This window comes from Eulemur rufifrons, chromosome 6, assembly GCF_041146395.1.
Source record: "Eulemur rufifrons isolate Redbay chromosome 6, OSU_ERuf_1, whole genome shotgun sequence".
Lineage (NCBI taxonomy): Eukaryota > Metazoa > Chordata > Mammalia > Primates > Lemuridae > Eulemur > Eulemur rufifrons.
The window spans coordinates 100,149,428-100,169,394 of record NC_090988.1 but is presented as its reverse complement, the minus strand read 5'-3'; the positions used below and the strand labels follow the sequence as shown (position 1 = coordinate 100,169,394).

The following is a 19,967-nucleotide window of genomic DNA, read 5'->3' as shown; positions in this document are numbered from 1 at the left end:
CCATCCCTGCTGGGGCCCTGTGGGTCGCTCTCAGGAGGGATCCATGGAGAGGTATTTGCACATGCCAGCGGTGGGGGGGGGGGGGGGCGGGGCGGGGTGACCTTGGGCCAGATGAGGCTGGGTGTTTCCTGAGGGGGGGCCGTCTGGGTGTAGCCTGTGCTGCCCCCTGGTTCCTGCTCCGTCTGGGCTCTTTTCTACTCCCAGGTGGTCGCAGGAAAGTGAGCGGTGTTTGCTGACCAGTGAGACCCGGCTCCCTCTGGATTCTGTTCCTCTCCTCATCTTGGGCTGGTCAGGTCCCCTGAGGCCTGGCCGCTCCCTTTGGAAAATGGGAGGAGGAGGCACTGGCTCTGTGACCCCTGAGGTCCCCCAGCACAGCCTCAGTGGCCTGGGGCATGGACAAGTCCTGACGCTGGGTGACTTGGGGTGACTTGGCACCTCCAGGCCTCAGTTGGCTAATCTGTAGAATGAAGAGAACGCAGGGTCCACTGGGTGCCCGAGCCCATTCGGCACCGTGACCACATGTAGCATGTGCTCCTTTTCTTCCTCCAGCTTTGTCCCTGTCATTATGAGGACGGTGATTTCCAGAGTGCGTGTGGTATGAATGGAATCCTGCAGTACGCAGCTCCTGTCCCTTGGCCGCACTGGGCTCCCCTTGTGTTGCTGTGCGTATCCGCATGAGCATTACATGAGCGCTGGGTTGTGTGCATACACCACAATTTGCTCTTCCATCCACCAGTAACGGACAGTGGAGTTGTTTCTGGTTTTGGCTGCTACGAATGAAGCTGCTCTGAATATTTGTATCCAGGTCTTTTTGTGTGTGTGTGTTTTCATTTCTCTTGGGTACATACTAGAGGTGGGATTATCGCTGGATTGTATGTTAAGTATATATTTAACTTTATAAGAAACTGTCAAACTCTTTCCCAGCATGGCTGCACTATTTTACCTTCCCAGAAGCAATGAATGAGAATCCCAGTTGCTCTGCATCCTTGTCCACACTTGGTATTGTCAGTTTTTAAATTTTAGCCACTTTAATAGATAGTGGCTTTAATTTGTGCTTCCTGTTGTCTGATGATGCTGAGCATGTTTTCATTTGCCATCCAGTTGCTTCTTTGCCATCAGCTTTCTTCTTGGGTGAAGCATCTGTTCAAATTTTGCTCATTTAAAAAATTGGGGCCGGGTGCAGTGGCTCACGCCTGTAATCCTAGCACTCTGGGAGGCCGAGGTAGGCGGATCGTTTGAGCTCAGGAGTTCGAGACCAGCCTGAGCAAGAGCGAGACCCCATCTCTACTAAAAATAGAAAAAAATTATTATATAGACAGCTAAAAATATATATAGAAAAAATTAGCCGGGCATGGTGGCACATGCCTGTAGTCCCAGCTACTCGGGAGGCTGAGACAGGAGGATCCCTTGAGCTCAGGAGTTTGAGGTTGCTGTGAGCTAGGCTGATACCACAGCACTCTAGCCTGGGCAACAGAGTGAGACTCTGTCTCAAAAAAAAAAAAAAAAAATTGGGTTGCCTTATTGTTGAGTTGTGAGAGTTCTTTCTATATTCTGGACATAAATATTTATAATCTACGTATTTGGGAAATATTTTCTCCCAGTCTGCGGCTTGTCTTCTCATTTTATTGAGTGTCTTTTGAGCAGGAGTTTGGGTTTGGATGAGGTCTGATTTATAATTCTCTCTTTTACGGTTGGTGCTTTTGATCCCGTCTAAGAGTTTCTCCTCTGTTTTCTGCCACATTTATGGTTGTGGGTTTAGGTCTGTGATCCATTCTAAGCTGCCTTTGGTGAGCTCCGTTTCGTCTGCAGCACCCTGCAGTGCCCACCTCTCGAGGCCACCAGCAGCTGGCCAGGCTGTTCCCACCACGGCTGCCTTTGTCCACCTGGGCAGCTGTTGGCTGAGGCTGCTCTGCTGCCTGTGACCATTGGATATGGAGTCCCTAGGTCACCCTGGGGCTTTTGGTGCTGGAGTCAGCCTTTGCCGGATCTGTCTGTCTGCAGAACCAGAGGGTGACCTTGTCCAGGGCCCCCGAGGCTGGATCCTGCCCACTGCTCAGAAGATGCCGTTGTAAGATGAGGCGTCCCTGCCCGCATGGGCCCAGAGGTTTTCCATCTTCCTCCCTGTGTCCAAATGGGAGGCCCCTTTCCCATTGGCGTTGTGGGCTGAGCACCTGGCCCAGACTCTATCCCCTCTCCTCACCCCGCCATTAGGTCCCTGGCCCCATTTCTCAGGTGGAGAGACTGAGTTTAAAAGGGATCGAGTTATTTGTCTAAGGGTGAACAGCTAGTGAGTGGCAGAGCTGGGAATCGATCCCTCGACACCGCGTGGTTTTCCCAGGTCAGCACTTGCCATGTCGGGCTGTTTAGAGCTGCAGCCTCGCGGGAACCTGGCCGTGATTTATTCAGTGGTTGTTGGCAGGAGGTTATTTCAGGGCGAGGGGGCTGCCCGCCCACCCCTCCAGGGCAACAGTCTCCTCCAGTCAAGGCTCCTGGTGTTTGTGTCTCCTCCCTCGCGGACCCAGGGGCCTCTCAGAGGAGACACCTGCCTGCGAGAGCGAATGTGGGAGCCACAACTGGGGAACTGGCATCTCCTGGGCAGCACCAGCTCCTTGCGGTGCTGCTCACAGTGACGGGCAGACCCTCCATGGCCCCGATGGATTTGCATGGCACATGGCACTCGATAAATGTCTGTGGCATGACTGAGTGAACTTGGAGCCATCCGTCTAGTGGACATCATGAATTATAACAAAACCCAGTGGACCATGAAGGTCAGGGTGGAGGCTCAATGTGCAGGACCCTTCGAGCCTGGGCGTGTGTGCTCTCTGGGCTGCCAGGCTCTTGCGTCAGGATCCGGAGAGATAACAAGGGGCAGCTGGGGCTGGGCCTGGGGACTTGGGGACCTGGCAAAAAAAATATTGTGAAACCCAAGTCAGGATGGCCAAGCCTCTGCTCCAGGAGAAGTGACCTGAGGTTGATCGGGAGTCCAGTACGAGCTGGGGCCGGCTGTCCCCGTGCCTTGTCAGGGCTCTGGGGAGCTGAGGGCTTTGTTGCTGATGAAGACAACGATGACCCTGGGTGCAAGGCCCGGTGTACTCACTGTGTCCAGTCAGTGGCAGCTCTTAGTGGGGACAAGGGGCCTCCAGTCTGGCCTGGGCGCAGACTTCGTCCTGGGGACAGAAGAATGGGGTTGAGGGCTCAGAGCAGGCTCTTGGCCTCAGGTCCGTGGACAGGAGTCCCCCTAAGACTCCGCTGTGCCTGGAGCCCAAGGTGAACGAACTCTCCATAGAAATGCACGTGTATCGCCCTGGTTTGTTGTTTCTGGGCTGAGGGTCTCACTGCGTGCAGAGCTGGCGCTGAGAAGGGAGGTTCTGGATTTGAACCGGGAAGCACCTCACGTGTGTCCACGTTGCTTCCCTCCCACCCCAGACACATCCAGTGACCTGTGTCATGGCTGGAATTCTGATTCCTGCATGTGGAGAACGGAGACCTGGAGAGGGAGGAAGGTCGCCTTGGGCCGAGCAGCTCCCAAAGGAAGATCCTGCCCCGCAGCTGGGAGGCCAGGGAGGCCCGATGGCCGTGGCGGGGCAGGGGAGGCGTGGCAGGTGCAGCCGGAGCAGAGCCCGTCGGGGAGAACAGGCCTGACTCGGCTTCGGCCCAGACTGTGCATGCAGGGAGTGAAGGCATCTGGGTGTCTCGGAGCACGCGGGGCTGGAAGCAGAGCTGGGTGGGCACTGGCCAGACACGGCCCAGCCCGGGGACCCGGCCGAGGAGCCGGAACCGCTTCCTCTGCCTGACAGGGATGATAATGGCACCTTCCCGCTGCAGGACGCAGTGAGATGACACTTGTCAAGTGCTCAGCCTGGCCCTGCCTCCACCCAGCAAGGGCCTGATAGAAGCGAGTTCTCATCCTTTTCAGATACAGGGGTTGCTCCTAAAACCACCCTCCTGCTGATGAATCACGATTCTGCTCCGCTCTCTGCAATGTCTTCGGGAGCTAAAACAATTTAACGTTGCATCGTCCCACACCTGCACCCAGGGCCCAGGCACCAGGGCATGAAGGAGCCGGCGGCATCTTGTCCTCAGGGGCTCCCCTCTGGCTGTGGAGGCCCTTCAAGGACAGGACACCAGGAGTGGACACCACACTGAAGTTCATGTCAAGGCCACTGGGCAGGGCCCGGTGGGGGGTGAAAGCCATGGCAGACCCCTGGGTATGACTCTGGGTTCTGAGGACTGGGAGGACTCAGAGGGAGATGGTATCAGCATCTATCAATGAACGCACAACAAGTTTTCCCAACATCCCGTGGCTTAATACAACAAGAAAAATTTATCATCTCATGCAGTTTCTGTGGGGCAGGAAGTTAGGAGTGGCTCAGCTGGGTGGTCCTGGCATAGGGTCTCTCGTGGTTGTGGTCAAGGTGTTGGCCAGGCTGCAGCATGTGAAGCTTGATTAGGGCTGAAGATCTGCTTCTAAATGCGGATCCGCATGTGCTGGGCAAGTTGGTGCTGGCAGTGGGTGGGAGCCCCCGTTCCCGGTGACAGGGACCTCTCCATGGGGCTGCTCGAGTGTCCTTACAACATGGCGGCCAGTTTTCCCCAAGCACGTGATGCAAAGGAAAGCCACAGCATCTTTTATGACCTAGCCTTGAATGCCACACACAATCGCTTCTGCAGTGCTCTACTGGCTGCCGAGGTCAGTCTACTTAGTGTGGCAGGGACTGCACAGGGTGTGACTACGAGGAGGTCAGGAATATGGAAGACCGTCCTGGTCACTGGCCACAGGAGGCAGAGGAGGTGTCCGCGTGGGGGCCCCATGTGCGTGGCCGGGACGCGTCTGAGGAGCGGGGAGGGCAGCCTGGTTTGAGGGAGTGAGGAGCTCGTGGGAAGGGCGAGGGGGGAAGGGGCAGACGGGGGTGGGGGGGCCTTGACAGCCAGGTGTGGAGCTTTGGGCTTGGTCCCGGGGCCGGGGGAGGCAGCGCTGAGAGGCCCGCATGGACCTGTGCTTCCCTCCGGCTCCCCTGACTGGGGAAGCAGGGCCGCTGCCCAGCTGTGGGGCCTTCGAGTCGTTACAGAGTCTCTCTGAGCCTCAGTTTTCTCATCTACAGAACGGGGAGGGCAGCGGTGCTGTGCCAGGTTGCTGGGGGGATTCACGCGGTCATGTGAGTGAGGTGCTTCGCACAGGACCTGGGAAACGGAGCGTGCTTAGGCTCAGTCTTGGAGGGTTTGGAGGTGTGTGGGGTGGCACGAGGCGGGTGGCTTGGCGGTGGTTGGTGCGCGTGGTGTTCTGAGAAGATCAATGTGGCAAGGGCGTGAAAGCAGGAGGGGAGGAGGGAAGACCCGCCTGCCAGGAGCTTGGGCTGCAAGCGCGTACGAAGGCAGAAGAGGTGGGCGTGCCTGGTGGTCCTTTACAAGGCAGCAGCAGTAACGGCAGCTCTGCCCCTGGGTGGCAGGACGTCTCCGGACAAGCCCACGCCCAGGGCGAGGGACCGTGCTGGGCGGTGGCTCTCAGTGTGGTGTGGGGGACGCTTCGAAGTGTGGGGTGGGAGACGCTTCGCAGTGTGGGGTGGGAGGTGCCTGAACAGGGGAAGCTCCCGCTCGTCCTGCCAGCCCCTCCGCTGGGGCCCCCAAGTCTAAGCCTTTGTCTGCCCTCCCCCAGCACGTCCTCTGACGAGGGGCTGGGCAGCTGGGGCCACCACTCTGCCCTACCCACCCCCACCTGCTGCAGATGCCTCCAGCCCCTCCAGCTCGTTTAGGGGGTGCAGTGGCACCCCAATTCCCACAGGTCCTAGGACCCCTGGCCCCGCCTCCTTGATCCCATCACCCAGTGCACCAGGAGCGTCCGTAGGGCGGGGCTGGCGCAGTTTCAGGAGGAGCTGTCCCACGGCTCTGCTGGAACCCAGACGTTTGCTCAACAGGAAACATCGTCGGAGCCATGGGCTGCCCTTTCGAGAGTTATCTTAATCCATGGTGTCTTTTTCTTACCCTCCTAGCTCCCCTCCTGCTCCTGAAACAAATGTCCGTGTTCCAGAAAGCCAGAGGTTTTAGGAGCCGGAAGTGCTCCAGGCCTCATAGACTGTCCATTGTGACCAAAGGGGCTTGTTTCCTGATGGGTCGAGAAGCATCTTCGTGGCCTTATGCGACGTGGCTTGGCTGGGGAGCCCCCCCTGTGCCGAGCTCCAGCCACAGAAAGGACATTATCGCGCTGATTTACTTGGAAACATTAGACACATCATCCAGGCTTAGCTTAAGCAATGTGTAACTTCAGATGACCCGGGGTGAGAGTGTCGGAAATGAGTTGGGGGCCGGGGTGGGTGGGCGGGGTGGGAAGAGAGGTGGCAGAAATCCCTCTTGGCAGCCGTCCGCACGGGCAGTGCCAGATTGCTAAACTGAAGTGTCAGAAGCCAGTGGTTCTGACAAAGAGCTTGGAGACCCCTGACGTGGATTCAGATCCCAGCTCTGGGGCACTTGATTCAAGTTCCGTAACTTCTTCATGATGTAGTTTGTTAAAAAAAATACCTGCCTTGTGGGAATGCTTGTGGAACCATCTCAAAGTGCTGTGTGCTGAGACCACGCTGCCGGCTGCCGGCCCAGTCTGGTCTCCTCTCTCCCTTCCTACCTTCCTAAGAGAACCCTGGAGGCAGCTGTGTTAGAAGTGTGCCCAGGGAAGATTCCTGACCTTCCAGCTGCCTTGGAATCTAGGGCCACGTGACACTGTTCTGTCTACAGGAAGGGATGTAAGCGGAAATCAGCTGAGGATTGCCTGGTAAGGTTTTGCTTTCCTGATACAGGCATCACTGCATCCTCCTGGGCTCTTTTCTTCATCCTGGAGCCTAGGTTAAGGGGTGGAGGTGCAGCAGCTATCTTGGGCCATGAGGATGAAACTACAAGCTCAGGATGCTGGGGTCAGAGGTGCTTGGACATTGAAGGGGTCAGGAAGATGTTGCCCAATTCTTGTTATCAGAGAAAATTAAACCCCATGGATTATTCTCTGCAGGGGAGTTTCAGAAGCCTCTTAATTTATGCATACAATATTTGGCATATAGTAGATGCTCAGTAAAAGCAAAAACACTCTTTCCCTTTTGCATCTGCTGTCCAGAGGCGGAAAGTCACTTGCAGTAACATGTCCAATAAGGGGGCCACTGGTTCTCAAACCCAACACCCTGGGTGTTTAGGTCAGTCTACTTTCCAACATTCCCTGGCCTGAAACAGGGCCTGGGTTCCAGAGTCCAGGTTCTGGGACTGGGAGTGTATGAATGTGGGCTCCACTCGAGGCGAGGCTTGTCCCTGCCCTCAGGGAACCTACAGTCAGTTGGTGGAGACGTTGGCAAGTGAATACACAAAGAAAATGCGCCGATCCTGGTTACTCGTGGCAGTTATGTTCTGTCAATCCCGGCAAGCACTGCGTTAGAAATTACGGCCCCACCACAATACTGGGTTCGGTTCCTACGAGCCTCTGGCTACAACATTTTTGTCAACTGATCAATACATAACTTTGTTTTGTGCGTGTTCCTGTTTAGAGACAACTGATTTACGATATATGGTTCATTCATTACCACTGAACTCAGGGCCAACCGCGGTAGACCTCAGGCTTGAACAAAGCTCATCTGACACAGCATTTTCTCCATGACGCACGTCACCGCCTCTCGAGTTCAGAAATGTTAGACATCACTTCAGCACTACGCTTGGGCCATTTTAAGTGGCCAAATCACCAAGAAGAAGCACAAAGATGTACAAACCGTGGCACCAGCTAGACTGCAGAAAGGAGGCTTGTTCTAGCACGGCAGGGTGAGAGCTGACACAAGAAGGCCAGTGTGGCCTGCTCGACCTCAGCCGGGGACGTGGCGTCGGCGGTGCAAAGCCTTCGCCGCCCTGCATGTCTGCGCACGACTGTGCGGACACCGCCTTGATTCTGGGGCTAAATCGATTGCCCTGCATAAATCTGGCCAAGTATGAGTCCAGCACGTCTTGATGGGTAGTGTCTATGGTATTAAAAACCCCTATTTCCCTCTCTGGAGCACGGGTGTGATGATACTTGATTTTGTGGCTAAAACAGGACTTGTAGATTTGCAAGTAAAACCTGGATCCCCTAAACGTGTTGGGTGCAGTTCAGAGTAATGCTTGTGTGCTTTACCACAGAGACCGTGGGCATCGGCCACAGCACGCGCCACAGTTCCCGTCACGACAGCAGCTGCTTTCTCTGTGGCTTCTGTAGATCATGGGAATAGAAGATGAGGGCATATATTTAGGGAAATACTGGATTTTGTGAAAAAAGATTCCTTTCAAAGAGAGGCCCGTGAGAATTGGCAGCTGGGGTTAACGCATTTCCACGAATAGCCGTCTTCACGTTGCTGTGGACCATCCTCTGTAAGCGTCGCGACATGAGGAACATTTGGGAGCCATCGGTAACAACTCGCGCTGCTTCCAGAAGTCAATGGCTGGTGGGCTGGGAGTGCGGACAGTAGGCTGCAGTGTGTCTTGCGGTGAACACCTGTCCCTTGGGAGAGGTGAAATGAAAATTCTCTCAAAAATAAAACCACTAAAAAAATAAAATGTGAATTTGACCAGTGGAGATCGATCACGATGGAGGAATCTGAACTGCAGGTCCCGCAGGGAAAAATTGGTCACTTGATTCAAAATGTTTACCAGGTGTCCTAAATGTGTAAAAGTCTAAGTCAGTCAGTGTTTTATGCTCTTTCCAAACAATATAAAGCCTTAGAATATGTTGCCTCCTGTCACCCCTCTCCTGACTTACATGTGATTGAGTCGTATGGTTTACTTCTAATTTTGACTTCCTCAAGTTAGAGCTGACTTTCCTTGTTTTATTTGGCCAGTTTTTGTTTAGATTTCCTCAAATATTCCCCACACATTTTTTTTTCTTGCACCTTCAAGCTTCCATCTGTGATTATTTCTGTTTGATGTGAAATAGAGTCTTTGGAATTGGCTTTACGGGAAGTTTATTAGTGGAAAACATCTTAATTTTCATTAGTCTAAAAATAAATCACCAATCTTTTCTTTTATGATTTGTACTTTATTCAACTCTCTCTTGTCCTCTACACGTTTTCTTTTTGTAGTTTTGTCTTTCACATTTAATTGCTAACCCCCCTGGAAGTGATTTGGGGCAGGGTGTGAGGTAGGGGTCTGCGGCGGTGGTGAGTGTCTCCCTGAAATAGTCAGGGCTGTAACTAGCTCAGGTATATGGCGGGATTGCCGTTTCCACAAGTCTGCATTCGTCATCTGTGCTGTGTAACAAATCACACAAACTTAGCGGCTTAAAGCAACACCCACTTATGAACTCACAGTTCTTTAGAGCAAGAAGTCCAGGTGGGCCTGGCTGGGTTCTCTGCGGTCTCTCCTCTCACAACATGGCAGCTCACTCCTTCAAAGACCCCACTCCACCATGATGGAGTCTTATGGGTGGAACCTAATCGTCAGTGTGACCAGCCAATCACATTTGTTGGGCATGAACACGTGACTTGCTTTGGCCAATGATGTGAGAGCAGGAGTGTAGCATGTCACTTCCTGAGAGAAGTTTTTCGAGCTGTCTGGGACCTGTCAATATGCCTCTCCCTCGGCCTCTGTGACTGGGAAGTGTTTGCAGAGATGAAGCCACCACCAGCCCGGGGTCCCCGAGGAACAATGACGGGCAGCACTTTCTTGCTGATTTTTGCACATGGATTTTATAACTTGCACCCCTGATAGAGTCTCTTCTTAATCTGAGTAACTCATTTGTAGACTGTCTTGGAATTTCCATAGATAATCACATTATTTGTGAATAATGACAGCATTGTGTCTTCTTTTCCAATCTTTACACATTTATTTTTCTTGCCTTACTGTCCCAGTGGAGGCTCTCAGTACAATTGATAAATGTGGCCACATTACAATTTAGAGTTTATGTCCATCAATTAAAAACATGAAAAGTATGAAAAGACAAACTGCAAACTGGGGGAAGATACTGCAAAGCCTAGAATTGGCAAATAATGAGTATGAAGAAAGCAAACGTTTTAACATAGGTTTTATTATTATTCAGGCATGGCAAGGCCGCCATTGAAAAGGCAGTTTGTCACTCAGCAAGAGGATGGGCGTGCTTAAAGCAACAGCCACTCACTGGGGGGCCACATGGGGAAGCCATGGGGTTGCTCAGAAGGGAGAGGAACTGAGGGGAGATATGGGCAAGAGCCTTTGTTGTGGTTTCAGCAGGAAGGAAGGGGCAAGGCAGGGTAAGCAGGCCTAGGGCATGGGGGCTGTCCCTAGCGGTCTGGTGCCTGGCCCTGGGGTCATTAGAGCAGGGGGATAGTGGCCCTGAGTGAAAGAGCCTGATGGAGGAGGTGGTGGCAGGTGTGGGCCCTGGATTATTTGGTTTGCATTTGAAGATAACTCACAGGTGTCTCTAGGAACTGGCTAATCCTGGGAGGGGCTGCTCCTCCAGGGTCAGCAAATCCCCAGATGTCAATGCATTAGAATACAGGAAAACAGTCATGGCTAACACAAAGAAGAATGCCTACAAATTAACAAGAGAAAGAAACAACTCAGTAGGGAACAGATGCAACTGGCACTTTGCAGGAGAGGAGACCCACAGGCCAATGAGCACATGGGAAGCAAACCTGACAGTGCAAATCGGACGGGACATGTTTCTCACCCCCTGGATTGGCAAACATTGAAAAGCCAGTGCTGGTGAGAATGAGAAGCCTCGATCTTAAATAATGAGATTCAGAAAATATGATTAAGTATTGAGTTTATTTGCATGCAAAGCTTGAGGATGGCCACCTGGAAACATTGACTCCAAACCAATGGGGTCAGAGTTCCACAGGGGAGAAGCTGAGGTTTCATTTATTTGGGCAGAGACAGAGACATTTTAGCAGGATCACAACATTCTTCATGCAAGACCAGTGCCTACATCACAGAGGTTTGATTGGTTACAGATTGCTACATTCCAAGGAAAATCACTTTATTTCTTGAGGAAGGGTACTGATCTGACGGGGTCTTATCTCTGGCACTGTCTGGTCTTCCTAGTTAGTTACAGGAAAAAAGATGCAGCTGCCTTCTGCATGGCTAGGGCTGCATAGCCACGCTCCTCTCAAGGCTCAGAATGATTTAAAGTTCCAACAGCTTTAAGGTGGAATTATTTTATTTCCCCGATGCAACTGGAATGAACCCCCCCAACTGTTGTTGAAATGTAACTTGATGCCATCAGTTTGGAAAACATGTGAGCATTTTTTCATGAAGTTGAAAATGTGCGTTCCTTTCAACCAAGCACATGCATTCATAGGTATATTCCAAAGAGAAAACTTTAGCACATGCCTTTATTTACACATTTTTGGTTGAGTCTACACTTCTAGGTAGTCATTTCACTCCAGTACCTGAAAGATGTGATTCCACTGTGTTCTGCGTCCCCATTGTTGAGAAGTCAGCTGTGAGTCTAGTTTGCCTCCCTGGCTACTTCTAAGGTGCTCTCTTTGGTGACAACCATTCTTGATATTCTGTAATTTGACATCTTGAAATCATGGACCAAGCTAGCAGCCAAAATTATTTATATCCATATCATCCCTGTGTTTTAGGGGTGTGTAAAAATCATACTACAAACCCTTTGTCCATAATCCCCAACAACTGTGTTTCTCTTCTTGTCCCATGGGGACACCCCCACGTAACAGTGTCCTGCCACTACAGTGAGAAAGGCTTTCTCCTGGCTCCTGCCCAACCCTGGTGCTTCTCCACGTGGCCCTGCGTGGCATGGCACGACCTTCCTCTCGGGAGCCATAAGTAATACACTCTTCTTTCAAGGCAGTTGTCTCCATGTCTATCATCTGAACATACCTGATTAAAATAAAACACAATGTACATTTAAAAACATATTTTTTGGGGGATCGTGTACTTTCACTGTGATGTCCCCAGGCAGGCATTGCTTGTCATCCATCCTATGTGGCATTCATTGAGATGCCTGACTCTGAGGATCAATATCTTCCATCAGAGCCATTTTCCCTTCAGATATAGCCTTTGGCCTACCCTGTCTTCTCCTTCTGGAGCTCCTGTGACCATACTTTGTACCTTTCCCTCTGTCCTCGTGCCTCGTAGCAGCTGCTCCAGGTTTCTGTCTCTCCGTGCTATGTCTGGGACCACAGCCGCTTTGTCTTTCTGTTCACTAGTGTGCTCTCCAGCCGTGGCTGATCTTCTGTTAGTATTAGTCAATGTATTTTTCATTTCTGGAGCTTATATTTAGCTCTTTTCAAAATCTGCTTGGTCACTGTATAATCTTTTTGTCTTTATTTATATAATATTTTAAATATTTTCTTTTGATCCTTTAATCATACTTATTTAATGTTATAGTCTGATAATTTTGGGTCTGATTCTGCTTTTTGTTGTTTCTGCTGACGGCCAAAATGCTAGAGGTTATTTGTGCCAACCTCTCCAGCTGAGCAGTGGCGGTTTAGGGATGTTCTGAGCCATGTGCCGATTCTCTTGCCTTCAGTTGCGCTGCCTGGCGCGGGGCCGGCGATCTCCGCACACAGCTCCCTGCTTCAGCGCTGCATTGCGTGCCGTGTGTTTGGTTATTTAAAGTGACAATTAGGGATGCAAACCTGGGTTACAAGTCCACCAGGTGTGGGCAAGCAAAATAAAAGCTCAGGGGAGGTGATTAGATTATGGTCTATGCTCAGCTGAGTCCATACAAAAGCAGACGATGACAATTTTATTTCTGTCTCCTCCTTCCCCAGAATCTGGCGATTAATTCTAATATCTACTAGATGCTATAACTTGATTTCAGAATTATCAAAGTATAAAAATGCATGCCTTAGAACTAAAGACTTATGATTCTAAGTGTGCTGTGTCTTGGAGGGAGCTCCAGTGACCTTTGGTCCCACACAGGCCAGCAAATAGGGTGGAAACGTCTCTCACCTGAATGGCAATGTCTGTTCTGAAAGATGCCCGTTCTCAGTATTAGGTCCTCGGGATGCATAGATGTCTAGTTGCACAAGGACACAGCAGCTGGGCAAGGCCAAGTGACAGTGCGGGAACCGTGACCGCCATCCCGGTGGCCCTCAGCAGCGCAGGGGCGTTTCCCCGCCATGGTACATGTCCCCTGGCAGGGCAGCTCCATGTGGAATAGCGCCCTGCTCATGGAGGAGGGAAAGAACATGGCGGACATGCCCTGGCTCTCAGCGCTTCTGCCAGGAAGTGACACACGTACTTCCTCTCTCGATTTATTGGCCAAAGCGAGTCACATGTCCACTCCCCAGTTCAACAGGTCGGGGACAGAGAGGCCCCCATAGGGTAGGGAAACCAGGACATAGGGGAGCAGCGACGGACCAGCCTCACCGAGCCCAGCATCCTCGCAAGGTTTCTGCAGCCACGGGACCCTGCGTGTGAGCCTTGGAGTCCTGCTTCCCCGACGGATAGTACAAGTGTTTGTGGCCTCGGGCAATAAATAATCTCACCTCTCTGAGTCCCAGTTTCTCATCTTTAAGATGAAAACAAAAATCCCAGCGTGGCCTTCCTCACAGGCTCTCTCTGCGCCGTAAATGAAGTGATGATGCGGAGGCCTGTGTGAGCTGCCAGGTGCTCTGGGGGTACCGGGGGGTGTTCATTGTTGTCGCCATTATTAATAGCTCAGTAGTGCTCATGGTGGGCTAGAGAAATGTCAAGTGACATCACTGTGTGAGCGTGTGTGTGCGTGTGCGAGGGCTGGAGGCAGGGATGGGCCGCGTCTCGCCCACCTGCAGCTTTGTGGGTGCCTCAGCCTCAGCTGGTTGGTCAGCCTTGACCCCTGCCCGGGAACCGGTCCCGAGGCTGCTGGGCCCTTTAGAGTCCCTATCTCGGGGTCTAGGGCCAGGACAGCGGACTGTGGGTGCTGGACGTATTTACGGGTGAGATTGACGTGGAGGCTGAGGGTGTAGCCAGCACAGGGCAGGCCCGAGCAGGGGGGAGGCAGGAATGAGCAGAGAGGAAGAGAAGGTGGAAGAGTCAGGCAGAGACCCAGCGCCCAGGAGGCTGTGTGGCCTCAGACGGGGAGGTGGCCGCTGCACTTGCCGGGGGGGCTCCAGCTCCTCTTCCATGAGCTCGCCCCTCTCCGGGACGTGCCTGGGCCAGCCCGAGCAGCCTCCTGTTCCTGGTAAGTGAACACTGTCACCCACTGACAGTGGGACTCCGGGAGGCGTCTGAACACGTCCCTCAGGGTGACAGGAGATTCTCCTTGTGGCACACATTTAGTGACAACAGGGTGTCCCCACTGCTTGTCCTCCTGTTTTATTCAGAAATGGAAAGAGAGAATCCAGGCTTGGGAAATTGCAGCGATTCCCCCCAAAACCCCCACTTAGTGCATTTTTTAAATTTATTTATCTTTTTAATTTAGTACCATTAGGTCATCCCCTTTTAAAAAAATTTCTGGGAAAATCTTAATTTTGTTATTTCTTAAGCATCTTTATGTTCCGTCTCAGAGCAACCAACGGCCCAATCCCTTCCTTCTAGCCCTTCTCAAAACTCCTATTGCAAATGCCTCAATGCTGCAAAGCAAATCCCCCTCCCCTGCCTCTCCACCCCCGGCTCTGGGGACAAAGAAAGGGCCCCACACTCTCCCTGAGGCCTTGGGGCAAACCAGATACATCATCGCAGCCCAAGACGGGAGCCATCAAAGGTGCCTGCTTCCAGCCGGCACAAACCTCTGCCTATTAACTCTTTCAAAGAGCATTTGTTGGCGTGTGAAAGCTGTCTGGGTTCATTGATAAAAAAAAAAAAGGTATTGTCTTTAGCGCTGTTGAATATATTAATGAGTTGTAACGGAGGACAGTTAGTGTTTGCAAAGGGCTACAGCTACCTTTCACCTACTTGTGGCCTTAAAAGATAAAACGAGGTTCAGTGAAAGACAGAGCTTGCGGCACCCCCGCCAGAACACACTTCATTTAAGACCCAGGCAGGATGTGGCTCTTCCTAAAGCCCCGAGAGTTAAGCCGCAGTGGTCCCTGCCCCGCTCCTCGCCCCCCTTCCCGTATTCTAATGCGTGGCCCCCTTATTCAGAGGACGGCCCTCACATATGCCTCTGGGGCGGCGGGACAGCCTGCCTCCTGCACGATTGTGCAGACTCTGCTGAAATGTTCCTAAAAACACAATTTTATAAACGCTCACGCTCAACTAGGCCGGCAGCATATCCCACGCATCTCAGTATTTGCAGCCAGCGTGCCAAGTGGGGTCCACTTTGTCTCTTCCCATCCGGGGACTCTCAGCCGAGGTGAGAAAAGCGAGGGAGGTTATTAAGCATTCTGACAAGGTAGGCTGAATAAATTGTGTTTTCTTTGTGAGCCTTAATCCGGTGTTGTATTGGCTTCTTGGACATGGCTAATTTATTTGGAATTTCATTCTGTTCCTGACAGCGTCCTTGACTAGCTGTTTGATCACCCCGAGCGAAGTTACATACCAGCTTTCAAGCGCGGGGACGGCAGCGGCGTCATTTTTCTCAAGTGCGTTCCCGGGCGGCTTTATGCCTGCGGCAGGGGCGCCGGTCGCCCGCGTCCCTTGTTAGGCAGAGCAGCCGCCGGGCAGGGGTCTCCCTCAATGAGGAAGCCCTCCACTCCCGCCTACTCGTCCCACTGTTCCTGATTTTAATCTGCTTTTGTGGCGCAGGAAGAAAGAAAATTAATTTTCGCCCGTCTGTGAGGAGGGAGCGTTTTGGTGGAAACCCGGTTTGAAATGCATGTGCCGTCGATTCCGGCCGCCGGCATTGACATGCGGCGTTCTCAGGGGCAGGAGACGGGCCGCAGACCTTCCCAGGGACTTAACGCAGGTCCCCGTCGCCCTGACGGCCGTCCCACCGTCTCGCTCCACCTTGGCAGAAGCGGGAGCTGATGCTGGCTCTCACACTCACGTTTCCACGATGTTTGCCTTTTTTTTTTTTTTTTGTAGTAGCGAGTATGCCTTGCTTTTGCAAGAAGAAAAAAGAAAAAGCTAATGATGTTCAATAAGACCTCGACATTTCTGAGAACATCTTGTTTTTAGCACAGTTGCAGCCGGTGGTTTTACAATTTTGGCAGAAACCGGTCTCATGAAAACACGCACTTCCTTTAATTCGGCCTCCTGACCCCGGTGCGGGCGGCACGTTCCTTTGGTGCCTTCCGGGTGCCTGGACGCCCCGGGGGATTTGGTGAGCCCCGGGGTGAGCGTCTCGGCTTTGTCTGCTGGGTCTTGCAAAGTCCAGCTACTCCTATGGCTCCCGAGCAGGGCGTGTCCCCGCAAAGCTCTCTCATCCACGGTCCTGTTATTGCCCTTTCGCAGACCGGAGCACCCCAGTGACACCTTGATGGAGACCAGCTTGCGGAATGGGCTCCTTGGGGCCCCTCCCAGCGTGCCGCCCGAGTGAGGGCTGGTCCTGGCTGCGGACCAGGCTCTGATGGTGAGAACTTGTGCCTGCTCGTAGCTTCCGTCCTCTCCCCGGCCTTCCCCACGGACCTCAGCTGTGGGAAGGTTTCATCTGCCAAGCACTTCCTTAGGGGACAGTGATCGAGGACGTGCCACTAGTCACTGCTTCAAGGCTTGGACATACGAGTGTAAGAAGACGCCTTGGCTGTTCGAGGTCCTGGAGATATGTGCACCCCTCAATCCCTCCCCAGAGACCCAGGGCTGGGAGCCTGCGCCGCTCAGCTCCGTGGGTCATGCAAACCCAGATTCCCCGTGTCCGAGTTAGGAGGTGGCGTGCCCAGGAGATGTGGCAGGGAGGAGGACAGGACGAAGTGGGAACAAGCTGGGAAGGGGGTGACTTCAGGTGCAGCCCCACATCCCGGGCAACCTTGAGGGGGATTCTGAGGCTGTGTGGCCTTCCAGTTTGCTCCAGTCCAAGGCAGGCAACCCCCGTCTCATCCCCCCACGGCCAGTCTCTGGTGACCGCTGTCTGCAAAGGAGACTCCAGAGGCTTCGGCTCTCTGTGCGCTGGGCGGCTCCCCCCGCCCAGGACGTCCCTGGAGAAGAGTCAAAGCAGAAACCTGTGGCAGCTGTAGGGACACAGGGGCCAGCGAAGGCGTCCAAGGGATCGGGGCGGGGCCTGGCTGTGTCCCCAACCCAGCGTTCCTGCTGACCGTGGGGTGGCTTGGGGAGTTGCCTCCCCGAGGACGGGAGCACAGGGGGCCCTGCCACAGAGCGGCATGGGACTGAAAGAGCGACAGGAGCCAGAGTGCCGCTCTCTTACTTTCCCCTGTGGGCACCGGCCTCCGTATCCATCTTCCGTCCCCTGCACCTGCGTCGAGCAGCCCTTGCTGACCTCGTCCTTGGTGACTCCCAGAGGCCAGGGACGTCTGAGTGGGAAGGGGCTGGCCCTCCTTAACTGCAGAGAGTCACTTGTGTATGGGTGCCACGTGACTGGGGACGTGGTTGACTTTGCGCGTCTGATTGTGTGCTTGGCAAACAGAGAGTTTTGTTCAAGGCTACCTCGTCCCCACCTGCCTGGGTTGGGAGGGGCCCTGCCTGGTGCAGCCTGAGCAGGCAGCCCCAGCTCCCCTAGCACACCTGGCCTGGAGACGCGGACCCCTCAGGTAAGCGAGATGCCTGCAGAGCAACCGGCCTCCCCTCCTTCCCCGAGTGCATGGCTGCCCCCCCGCCCCGGAGACCCTCACCCCAGATGCAAATGGGTTTGTCCAGGAATTAGAGAGGACTTTCCTCAACATTCTGGAAGCCCTTATCGAGCAAATGCTCTAACCGATGATGGACTCTACCACAGGCTCCTGGTTTCTCAATTCTCACATATGTTTAAAGTGATCTTCACACCTCGGTGCATGGACAATAGGCCCACAGCTAACTGTTCCTGAGAGTGGCATTCAGCAGCAGCACGGGGTGGCCTGGTGGCTCTCTCTGTGGACAGAGGCACACCCAGAGCAAAGCAGGACAAGGCACATTTTCAAGGTGTCCTTTGTCAGTCCAGGTGAGGCATGAGCGTGGGGGTGGTGCAGGTGGAGAGCTAGGTAGTGTCTGGCACAGGGGTGTTGCCGTCACAAAAATCTCTCACCAGCACCATCGTCCTCGCCCACTTCCTACCATAGGGTGTGCTCCCTGTCCAGGCCTTCGCATCTGCTCCTTCCTTTGACTCCTCCAGAAAGGCTTTGCAGGAAGGATGCTCAATTTGTAGGTAAGGAGTAAGTCCAGGAATGGGGCCCAGAGCCCAGAGCCCTGGAAGGGTCCCCTTTGCTTTCTTTGCAGCTCACGTTGGGCCATTTGCTGGTGAGGACATGGTCGGACTCCCAGGACCCAATGGCCAGAGACCTCTGTCCTGCTGGGCCCACTGAGGTCTGTGTTGGACCTTGCGTCATGGGACATAGGGCTGGAGTTGGGAGGTGCGGGCTGTTTGCCTGTTCACCCCTGGAAAACTCGGCTGCAAGAGCCCAGAGCTGGAGTTGGGGGGCAGAGTCTTGGAGGTTGGTGTATCCCTGTGTGTATGTGTGTTCGTGTGTGTGCGTGGCAGGCAGAGAAGGCTGGGCAGACGCTGCGATTTCAGAGCAGGTGCGGAGGCATTTGCTAGGGCCTCCATCTGCGGAGGGGCAGGGCCAGCTTCCCCGGGCCCAGGCCTATGCCCGGCCCTCCCTCAACCCTTCAAAGCAGGCAACATTTGCCTCACTTTCCAGCAAGGAGTCCGAGGCCCTGAGGGGTTGAGCAACTTGCCTGAGGTCACTCAGCAAGTGCCAGGATGTGTGGGGACCCTGCAGGGCATCCTGTCCAGCTCTGGGCCCGGGTCCTGTCTACGGCCTCCTTGTTGGGGCTGGTGGGGCTGAGTGAGCTGGAGGAGGTTCTGGGGCCCACCCGGCCCCCTCCCCAGAGCCCAGCGCCTCCCCCTCCCTTAAGCTGCGGCTGTCACTGGCCCGGAGTGGGCCTCTGGGCGGTGTGTGCGGCCCATGTGCTAATTGAGCTGTGTTTGGGGTCGCCTGTGGGCTCGGGGCTGACTGTTCTCATTTGCTCCCCCTCCGTCCCTTTTCATCTGCACAGCCGCCCCCGCCCGCCCCCGGCGCCCCGCCCGCCCGGGCCTGCTGCTGCTGCAAAGACCGCCGGGCCTGGATCGCGCCGGCCTCCAGAAGTGATAGCTAATTGGGGAGAGAAAGGGCCCGATTGTCTGGCGGGCCGGAAGAGCCGCATGGGCTGCTGAAAGCCGGGGAGGAGGTGGCCGCTGCGCCCAGCAGCTGCCGCAGGGGATGTTTGCAGATTACGTCAGTGCTGGCGAGCAGGGGGCTTGGGGACAGCGCGGGGGGCGGGCTCCCGGCGGCCTCCCGCCCCCCAGGCCTCTGGACAATGCCGTCATTGTTGGCACAGAGAGTGGTTAATGCTGGATGAATGGTACACGGGCCTCTTGACCAAGGAGGCCGCTGGCCGTCCCCGATCTGTCCTCTCACATGCCAAGGAGGCCCCGGGCTGCGGTCTGACGGAGGGCTGGCCTGCGCGGTGGTTTGGAGAGAACAGGGCCCATCCTTAGACCACTGGCTGGACGGAGCTTCCCGCACAGCAGCCCCCTGGCGGGCCCCAGTCTGCAGGCTCGACCACATCCGCATGGCCTGCGGGGCCAGCACCTCTGCCATGGCCTCCTGGCCGGGGGGCAGCGCGGGCCCCGACCCACTCATGGTTCTGCTGGTCCTCATCCTGCTGGCGCGCTTCATTCTGTGGTCCTGCCTCGGCACCTACCTCGACTACAGGCTGGCCCGGCGGCAGCCCCGAAAACCCAAGGAGGACTAGGGCTCGGCAGGAAGCGGCCTCCACCTTGCTGTCCCTAGGCTGAGCTGTCCCTGGGGCTGGTGGCAGGAGCGGGGAGCAGGGCGGGCTTGTGACCCCTGCATCCCACCCTCGGGGCGTAAGAGACAGGAGCTCAGAGGGACCCAGGATGGACAGCGCCTGCCCAGACTGACCAGGGCTGTCCTGTGAGCTGGCTGGCCACGTGGGGGATTGGAGGATCCCCCCACTGCTGGCCTGTCACCAGGTCCTGGGATCTCCTGTCAAAGTGAGTGGCCCTGAGGGTGTTGCTT

At 54.4% G+C, this 19,967-nt stretch overlaps 1 protein-coding gene across 1 annotated transcript; it reads left to right on the top strand.

Annotated features, from left to right (window-relative positions):
• Window positions 1–19,524: 19,524 nt before the first annotated feature.
• SMIM38 (small integral membrane protein 38) lies at window positions 19,525–19,680 on the top strand. The gene has a single exon (XM_069470679.1). The coding sequence runs from the start codon at window positions 19,525–19,527 to the stop codon at window positions 19,678–19,680; it is 156 nt and encodes a 51-aa protein (XP_069326780.1).
• Window positions 19,681–19,967: the final 287 nt, after the last annotated feature.